General features: G+C 57.3%; 1 protein-coding gene across 4 annotated transcripts in view; it reads right to left on the bottom strand.

Annotated features, from left to right (window-relative positions):
- Positions 1 to 6: 6 nt before the first annotated feature.
- The window catches only part of UBL7 (ubiquitin like 7), a 9,695-nt gene continuing 710 nt past the window's right edge, over positions 7 to 8,991 (bottom strand). For 2 of the 4 annotated variants that reach the window (XM_057368759.1, XM_057368761.1), the window contains exons 2-12: positions 8,707 to 8,925; positions 8,159 to 8,278; positions 7,540 to 7,622; positions 7,370 to 7,454; positions 6,416 to 6,473; positions 5,640 to 5,773; positions 5,104 to 5,153; positions 4,303 to 4,470; positions 3,273 to 3,395; positions 2,561 to 2,716; positions 1,842 to 2,172 (exon numbers count right to left, since the gene is read on the bottom strand). In XM_057368759.1, the coding sequence (XP_057224742.1) occupies positions 2,576 to 2,716; positions 3,273 to 3,395; positions 4,303 to 4,470; positions 5,104 to 5,153; positions 5,640 to 5,773; positions 6,416 to 6,473; positions 7,370 to 7,454; positions 7,540 to 7,622; positions 8,159 to 8,278; positions 8,707 to 8,890 (1,146 nt within the window). In that variant the 5' untranslated portion in view covers positions 8,891 to 8,925 and the 3' untranslated portion in view covers positions 1,842 to 2,172; positions 2,561 to 2,575. Of the gene's footprint in view, positions 1,005 to 1,841; positions 2,173 to 2,560; positions 2,717 to 3,272; positions 3,396 to 4,302; positions 4,471 to 5,103; positions 5,154 to 5,639; positions 5,774 to 6,415; positions 6,474 to 7,369; positions 7,455 to 7,539; positions 7,623 to 8,158; positions 8,279 to 8,706; positions 8,926 to 8,991 lie in introns of those variants that run through there. The other 2 variants (XM_057368760.1, XM_057368762.1) reach the window with 2 other exon arrangements.

The following is an 8,991-nucleotide window of genomic DNA, read 5'->3' as shown; positions in this document are numbered from 1 at the left end:
CCTGAACCAGCTGGAAAAAAGAGAAAAACTAAAAATTGCACTTTTTTGGCTTTTCCTCCAAGGGCAAAGCTGGAAGTAGCCAGGAAAGCACCAAGAGAAGTGATGATGGAAAAGGATCAGCCAGAGAAATCCTGCCCCAAAATGCGGTTTCCTCCCCAAAATGAGGTTCCCTCCCCAAAACGGGGTTCACAAAACGGGATTTCCTCCCCAAAATGGGATCCCAAAATGGGATTCCCTCCCCAGAACGGGATTTCCTCCCCAAAATGGGGATCCCAAAATGGAATTCCCTCCCCAAAATGGGATTCCCCCCCAAAATCTCCCAGTTTCCCCCAGTCCCATCGAAGCACCGAAGGTGACTTTGCCCTCGCGCTGTGGCTCAGAGCGGGGTGGGAGCCGGGACCGGGACAGGACAGGGACAAACAGAACCAGCCAGAGCGGGTTAACTCCAACCCAAACGTGGGAGACGTSACAAAACATGGGGAAGGTGTCAGGGCATCAAAGCTCGACCCCAAAACACGGAWTGTGTCACATTCAACCCCTGACAATTTAGGAACAGGGACCTTGAAGCCACCCCATCACACTTCAGGGATCCAGAAACAGCGCCAGCTTCTCTGGGCATGTGCCAGGGAACGCTTCCTCCCCCATACCCAACAAAATCCTGCACTTCAGAGATTTTTTTTTTYCCATTTCTGCTGCTGCACGGCCTGGCAAAGCCCCGTGGGCATCACCGCCGTGTGCCAGGAGCGCTCCCCGAGCCTGCAGGAGCCTGGCACAAGCGGCGCTTCCCTGCCAGGCGCCCGCGTCGTGAGCGGCAGCGCTGCCAACTTCTGTGCTGCAGCCCCGGAGCGGCTGTTCCCGAGCAATTTYGGGGAGGGAATCGGGGAAAAAGCACTTCCAGCCCCAAAATCCAGGCAGATCTCAGCGAGCCGGGGGCGTGGGGAGGCAGAAATAGCAGGGAAAAACGGCTTCGTCACGCGCGCGGGGCAAGGCAGGGATGGAACATCCTAAAAAAGATGTGACAAAAGCGTTTGGGACGGCAGATCGAGGGTGAGGGTGGCACGGGAAGGCAAAGCTGGAGCCTAGGAGAGCGCGGYTTTGGGCAGGAGCAGCTGCGATCCGGCTAATCCGCGCTGATCCCGGGGGATTGGGGCTTGGTGTCGAGTCCTGCCCCTTCCAGGGCTCCGGGGACTCAGGGAAAGGATTAATCGGTGTTTTTACACAGAAAATCCGTGCGTGCAGAGGGCAGGGCCGCTGAGGAAAACGATTTGCGTCTGTCGAGTCTTATCTGCTCCAGCCTGAGGCACAAAAGCAGCCCCTCCTTCCCCTTCCTCTCCCGGGAATTCGTTAATCCTCCCGGCAGGATTAAAACGATCAGCGCCGAGAACAATCCCGGCTCGGTGGGATCAGGGAGCCGCTCCCCGGGGAGAACAATCCCGGCTCCGGGAGAACAATCCCGGCTCGGTGCTCCCCGGGAGAACAATCCCGGCTCGGGGAGAACAATCCCGGCTCGGTGGGATCAGGGAGGATCACGGAGCTGCGGAAGAATCGGCGCCGGGCAGGAGCAGGGAGCAGTGTCACAGCACAGCAGCGGCGCGGTGCCATCGGAGAAGGTGCTGCCGTTTGCACGGCTCGTTAATCTCGGGCCCAGCTCCAGGCCCAGCTTTGTTGAGTTCACACCGCTCCGGGCCCGGCTTTGCTCAGTTTCCAGTGCAGCAGGCCCAGCTCTATTCAGCTCCCACCACAGAGGGTGCAGCTCCAGGCCCGGCTTTGCTCAGCTCCCACCGCTCCAGGCCCAGCTCTGTGCCCAGCTTTGCTCAGCTCCCAGCGACTGCAATTACAGGCAAACGCCGTTAATTGGCTTCTGCCATTTCTGTCACCGTCACCTTGTGCTGTGGCCCTGCCATTTCTGGCACTGTCACCTCGTGTGTGCCCTCCTCAGCCTCTCCCACCTCAGCAGAGCTTTTTCTGCAGTGTCCCTGTCCCCTTGGTGGCCCYGGAGATCGGGGACACAACCCCGGACAGATCCCACACAGCAGGAGGGGAATTGGATGCATTTAATCCAGGGATGGAGCCAGACAGGGAAGGGATGTGGGGACAGAGCAAAGGCTGCAGAGCTGCAGGGGCCGCGGCTTTTCCTTCCTCYGCGCCGCACAAAGCGCCGAGCTCTCAGCCCTGGGGGTCAGAGGGAGAAGGTTGGAGAGAGGAGCTGGAGCTGCGCTCAGAGCTGCCAGGAGAGAAAAGGAGCGGCCACCCYGCAGAGCATCCCCACCCCACAGAGCATCTCCATCCCACAGAGCGTCCCCACCCCACAGAGCGTCCCCTGCACAGAACCAGGGCCAGGAAAGGGGCAGCCACCCTGCAGAGCACCCCCCACCCCACACAGCATCCCTGACCCCACAGAATCAGAGCCAGGAAAGGGGCAGCCATCCTAGAGCATCCCCCACCCCACAGAGCATTCCCCACCCCACAGAGCATTCCCCACCCCACAGAGCATTCCCCACCCCACAGAGCATTCCCCGCACAGCCCCAGCCCCATCCCCATTCCCATCCCCGCACTCACCAGCCCAGCAGATATTCAGGGAGCGCCCCCAGCGAAGATGAGCTCCAGGGCAGCCTGGATGTCCCCTCCCGTGGCCTGCAGGGCGCGCAGGCTCAGCTCATCGTCGTGGATTCCCATATCCCGCAGCTGCTGCAGCTGGGGCTGCCACTGGCTCTGCTGCCAAAGGGGACAAGGGAAGGGTGGAGGGGAAAATCCCAGCAGGAAAACCCAAAGCTGTGTCCCAAAAAACGAGAGATGTGTCCAAAAAACCCAGAGCTGTGTCCCAGCTCTGGCAGCTCCAGCCACGCTGCTGGGTGCCAGAAAGGTCAGGATGATGCTGCAAAGACCCCAAATCCACCACCCCTGCATCACCCACACCACAGAGCATTCTCCACCCCACACAGAACCAGGGCCAAGGAAGGAGCAGCCACCCCATAGAACATCCCGCACCCCACAGAGCACCCCCACACAGAACCAGGGCCAGGAAAGGAGCAGCCACCCCATGAAACATCCCCACCCCATACAGCATCCCCTGCACAGAAACAGGGCTGGGAAAGGAGCAGCCACCCCATAAAACATCCCCCACCCCACACAGCATCCCCTGCACAGACCCAGGGCCAGGCCAACCACCCAGAATTTCTGCAGTGTCTGTGCTGCCCCTCCCAGCTGACGGAAGGCAGCTCCACCTCCACCCTATAACAGWGGGATTTCGGATTGTGGGGATGGCACTGACCTGGAGGCTGGGCTGCCCTGAGGCCTGCAGGGCGTGCTGGAGGGCCTGGCTGAACAGGTCGTTGGTGATGGGTGTCCCTGACTGGACACTGGAGGACATCGGGGACGTCCCAGAGGAGTGGCCCTAGCAGGAGGTGTAGGATCAGAAGGCTCACAGGAACCCCACAGCAAACCCCATCCACAATCCCACATGGAAGAGAGCTCAGCCGTGGGGGAATGAAGGTTTTGGATGTCCCAGACATGAGCCAGGCTGTGATGGGATCATATGGAAGATATGGATCACGGCTTTTAATGAGGAAAGGAAGGTTCCAGGTGTTCTAAACCMAACCACAGCTGTACTGGGATCATATGGATCACAGATTTCCATGGGGGAATGATGGGTCCAGGCATCCCAAACCCAAGCCAGGCTGTGCTGGCTGTTCCCTGCGTGCTGGGATCCCATGGAAAATATGGATCACAGATTTCCATGGGGAAATGAAGAGCCAAGTGCCCCAAACCCAACCAGGGCYRTGTTGGGATCATATGGAAGATACAGATCATGGATTTCCATGGGGGAATGAAGGTTTTTGGTGTTTCAGACCTGAGCCAGGCTGTACTGGGATCATATGGAAGATATGGATCACGGATTTCCATGGGGGAATGAAGAGCCAGGGGTCCCAAACCCAACCAGGGCTGTGTTGGCTGTTCCCTGGGTGCCAGGGGTGGGATCAAATGGAAAAGAACTCCTCCCTGAGGGAATGAACAGCTCCGTGTGCCAGAGCTGAGATGGGCTCAGCCCTGAGGGAATTAAGAGCTCCGTGTCCAGGATCTGAGATGGGCTCATCCCTGAGGGAATGCAGAGCTCCGTGTCCTAGACCCAGCAGGGCTGGGGCTGGCTGTTCCCTGGGTTCTGGGATCACCCAAAGAAGGGAAAGCAGAGGTGGGTGTGCCAGCCCCAGGCAGGACCCAGCTGTTCCCTGGGTTCTGGGATCACCCAAAGAAGGGAAAGCAGAGCTGGATGACCCAGCCCCAAGCAGGACCAGCGCAGTTACCTGGGTGCCCGGGGTGGGGGTGTGGGAGCTGCTCTCAGGGGTGCTGGCCAGGGCCARGGCAGTGGCCAGCTCACTCTGGGTGATGGGCCGAGGGCCCGCAGCCCCCGCGTAGCCCAGAGAGGCTGGCCGGGAGCCAGATGTGCTGCTGGAAGGGGTGGACCTTGTACTCTGTGTGGATACAAAAAGGAAAAGAAAGGAAAAGAGAAAGAGAAAAGAGGAGAGAGGAGAGAGGAGCATCAGCTGTGATATTGGGGCTTGTGTCCTGGTCAAACCTAGCCCGTTTCCATTCCCCTTCCCACAGATCCTTTTCCTCCAACACCCGGAACTCCCAAGTGTGGAAATTTTGAAAGGCAAACACGACAGYGGGATGTGCTTTTTCCACACAGTCAGCTGTGGAGACCAGCAGGAAACCTTTCAATCTGTCATCCACCAGCCTGAAACCTGAGCGTCACCGGCCTGTGACAAAACAATTCCCTGCTGACACGTGCTTTTCCAACCCAAATAACCAGGTTTTGTCCTTTGGAGAGGAAAGGACAGCAGGGCAGGGAACGACATTCCCACGCTTCACCCTCACCCAGGCACAATTTGGCCACAAAGGTGTTTCCTCTGCTCCGTTGTCCCGCTGTGAGTGCAGCACTGAGGGAAATGCTCTCTCCAGCAGCAGGGAAGCAGCCAGGGTCAATGTTTGCCTYCACACCCGTCTGGGGAGCCAGACAGGAAGGGAAAAGCTCGAGAGCCTCAGGGCTGAAATTTAAACCCAAACCACAAGCCCTAAAGCAGTTGTTGCACCCAGCTGCTCACCTGGTGGAAGTCATCTTCATCGTCGGASAGCCCCTCGAAGAGAAAGCCACCTGCAGCGGGGAGGGGAATAAATGATGTGGAAAAGGGGCAGGAGTTTGACAATCCTGCGGGGTTTCAGGAGTTTGACAATTCTGCAGGGTTCAGGGGTAGGAGTTTGAGAATCCTGTGGGGTTCAGGGGCAGGAGTTTCAGAATACTGCAGGGTTTCAGGGGCAGGAGTTGGGAGAATCCTGCGGGGTTCAGGGGAGAAGTTTGAGAATCCTGAGGGGTTTCAGGAGCAGGAGTTTGAGAATCCTGCAGGGTTTCAGGAGTTTGACAATCCTGCGGGGTTTTGGGGACAGCAGCTTGAGAATCCTGCAGGGTTTCAGGAGTTTGAGAATCCTGCGGGGTTTCAGGAGTTTGAGAATCCTGCGGGGTTTCAGGAGTTTGACAATTCCGCAGGGTTCAGGGGCAGGAGTTTGACAATCCTGCGGGGTTTCAGGGGCAGCAGTTTCAGAATCCTGCGGGGTTTCAGGATTCCCGCTGAGCCTGACGTACCTGGCATGTCGCGATAGGAGCCCGAGGCCATGGCCCGCGATGACGTGTCCGGGGCTGGCAGGGGGGTGCTGCCCGCCACCGAGTGCAGCACCAGGACGATGGCATTGACCAGGGCAGGGTGGGCAGGGATCAACCTGGGCACAAATGGGGCGAGGCTGAGCCCAGGGGACAGGGGGACGCCGCAATCAGCCCTGTGGGACAGGGCACGACCACCCCCAGTGACACCGCTGCCAGCAGCAACTCCTCTGGGCATGGTAAACTTTCCTGTGGCTCACCAAGGAACCTTCTGGATCTCATGTGGGGCCTTCCCATGGTTCACCAAGGAACCTTCTGGATGCTAGTGACCTTCCCATGGCTCACCCTCCTGGAGCCCTGTGACCTCCCCATGGCTCACCGAGGAACCTTCTGGATCCCAGTGACCTTCCCATTGCTCACCAAAGATCCTTCCGGATCCCACATTGGACCTTTCCTTTGTTCCCCAAGGATCCTTGGGGAACCGGGGCTCCAGGAGGATCCTTCTGGATCCCCTGTTAATTTTCCCTGGTTCCCCAAGGATCCTTCTGGATCCCCTGTTAATTTTCTGAAGGAGAAGCATCYCTCTGGCAGCAGAAGCAGAGTTCTCCCACCCACAGGAACACACAGGGGTCATACAGGGGACACAGGCGGTACTCAGGGGACACGCAGGGGACACASAGAGGACACAGAGGGGGCATGCAGGGGACACAYAGGGGACACTGGGGCACTGCTGACTCACTGGCCCAGCTCGGGGCACTTACGTGTCCAGCATGCCGGGGTCTGCAAACACGGAAAACAGATCCTTGTCCTGCAGAACTCCTGGAAAAGCCCAGGAAAYGCAGTGAGACAAGAAACCAGAAACAGGAGCCAGACATACAAAAGCCACAGACAAACAAGAATTGTTTTCCAGGAACTGAGTCACAAGTAAACACCATCAATAGACTCATTGTTTCTCTGAAGCCTTTGTGTCACAGCCACACTCCCAAGGGATGAAGCTTTTCCAGCAAATCCCATAGCGGCTCCACCTCAAGGGCAGGATGGAGTCTGGGCCCCAGCTCCCCACAGCCAGGCTGTGACTGCATCCCACATTCCACCTGCCTGGACTGGCACCATCCCAGAATGAGCAGGCTGCATTTAATGAACAATTCTGTGCTAGGGAAAAAGCATCCATCCCCACTGTTCCCTAATCCTTCTGGAGACAGAACCATCCATCCCCACTGTTCCCTAATCCTTCTGGAGCCAGAACCCATTCCCCGGAGAAATCATCCATCCCTCCTTTCCCTAATCCTTCTGAAGCCAAAACCCATCCCCAAGGAGAAACCATCCATCCCCACTGTTCCCCAATCTTTCTGAAGCCAGAACCCATTTCCCAAGGAGAAACCTTCCATTTCTTCTTTCCCTAATCCTTCTGAAGCCAAAACCCATCCCCAAAAATCACCAAAGGAATGCAACTGACACCTGAGCAGTCACTCTTACACTCCAAAGCGTTTATTTTCTTTTTTTTTTTTTTTTTTTTTTTTTTTCAGAGTAACACAAAAATAGAGAAGCAATTAAATATCCTTTCATAAATTATAAGCTTCACAGCATATAAAATGTTTTTTTTTTTTTCTTCCCAGAGGGGTTGTCCCTTCTCCCTGTCAGGAATTTAACCCTCTCCCCTTCCCCATCAAGAGTCAAACCTTCCCTCGGATCCTCCAGATCCCAGATGGACTCACCCAGAGCCACAGGGTCGCTGCTGAGGCCAGGAGTTGCCACAATAATCTGATCCAGGGACTCCTTGTTTCCCAGCATCTTGAAGACCTGCCAGGAATGTCACAAATGTTACCCAGGCAGGTGAGGGGACAGCCAAATTCYGCCTGGGAATGCAGCAGGGAGCCCCACTCACGGCATCTCTGTAGGCAGGGCTGCTGTGCAGGGCAGTGTGGAGAACACGGAATTCCCGAATGGCTGCCACCTTATCCACAGGCTCTGCGGGGAAAACACCACAACAAAACACAGCTCAGCCTCAGGCAGCCCTGACAGCCATCTGACATCCCAGCAGGACTTCAGGGATTTTTTTACATCCTTGGGTTTGGTGCAGTTACTGCAGAGCAACGATCGCACTCTGAGATTGTAAAAATACACAGGAATATCCTCCCACACGCGCCATTTCTGGAATGCCAACTCCAACTCCTCTGTTTGAACAGTCAGGCACAGCAGGAGCACACAGGAGCCTGCTCATCCCYGGGGCTTTGCTCCAGATTCCTTGGCAACGCCCTCAAATGGATCGTGGGTAATTAAGGAAGGGATGATCCCCCTTCCATTCTGCACAGCTCATTGTGTCAGCAGGAAAATTAACACTTGTGCGCTGCTGGAAGAGGTAGGGAGTTCCCAAACAAGGGGAGTCATTCCCCTGGAAACATCCAGAGCAGCCTCCCAGGAGCGAATCCCRAGAGAAGCTGTTCCTCACTCCCACATCAAACACAACCCAAGGAGATGCAGGGGTAATCCCCACATTTCCTCACCTGGTTTCTGGTCAGGCTCAGGCCAGGATTTGCGCAGGACATGGACGGTGGAGCCGGACTGGATTCCATAAAAATCCAGGGTCTGGTCATCCCTCAGCTTCCGGCCACAATAGATCAGGTCTGGGGGGAGAAACGCCTGCAGATAAAGCCCTGTGGCCTCTCAGGTGTGATTTAGAGCCCTAAGGGGGTTATTGCGCAGCTGCAGCTGCTCCATCTGCCCTGGGAACAGCACAGGGAAACTGTGGAGCTGGGGATCTGGAGGGAAATCATGCAGCTCATATAGAGGAGGTGGCAGAGTCACCTTTTGTGTGAGAGCCAAACCTCTCAGTTCTTATGAGAGCTCTCACAAGGACACAGAGATGTTGGGAAGCCCAAATACTCCCTAACAAGGGCGCTGACAGCGCTGGAACACTGCGATCCCAAGCAAACAGGGAACAAACACCGAGCCCTCCCACCGGCAGCAGCAGCAGCAGCCGCAGGATGCCGTGTCCCGGCCGCGGCGAGGACGGGCCGAGGGTGTCCCCAAGCGGCGGCACCGCTGCACGCACCGATGAGCTCGGGGTCCGGCACGGATTCCTGCAGCTTGCCCGTGATGAGCTGTTTGAGCTGTGAGATGCTGCAGCCGCCCAGCGGGCACTCGCCCAGCTCGGTCTCCGGCAGGCGCAGGATGGATTTGGGGGCCAGCGGCTGCTCCGCCAGCTTCACGGCGATGTGCCACTCCGGCAGGGYCATGGCAGCTCCCGGGCGGCACCGGCGAGCGGACAGCGCTGCAACGGGGGACACAGCCCAGTGAGGCCGCCGAGCCACCATCGGCTCCCGCCCGCAGCGCCCGG

This window comes from Malurus melanocephalus, unplaced genomic scaffold (genome assembly GCF_030028575.1).
Source record: "Malurus melanocephalus ecotype Western Australia unplaced genomic scaffold, MMel_1.1 scaffold_96, whole genome shotgun sequence".
Lineage (NCBI taxonomy): Eukaryota > Metazoa > Chordata > Aves > Passeriformes > Maluridae > Malurus > Malurus melanocephalus.
This window is presented reverse-complemented; position numbering and strand designations above follow the sequence as displayed.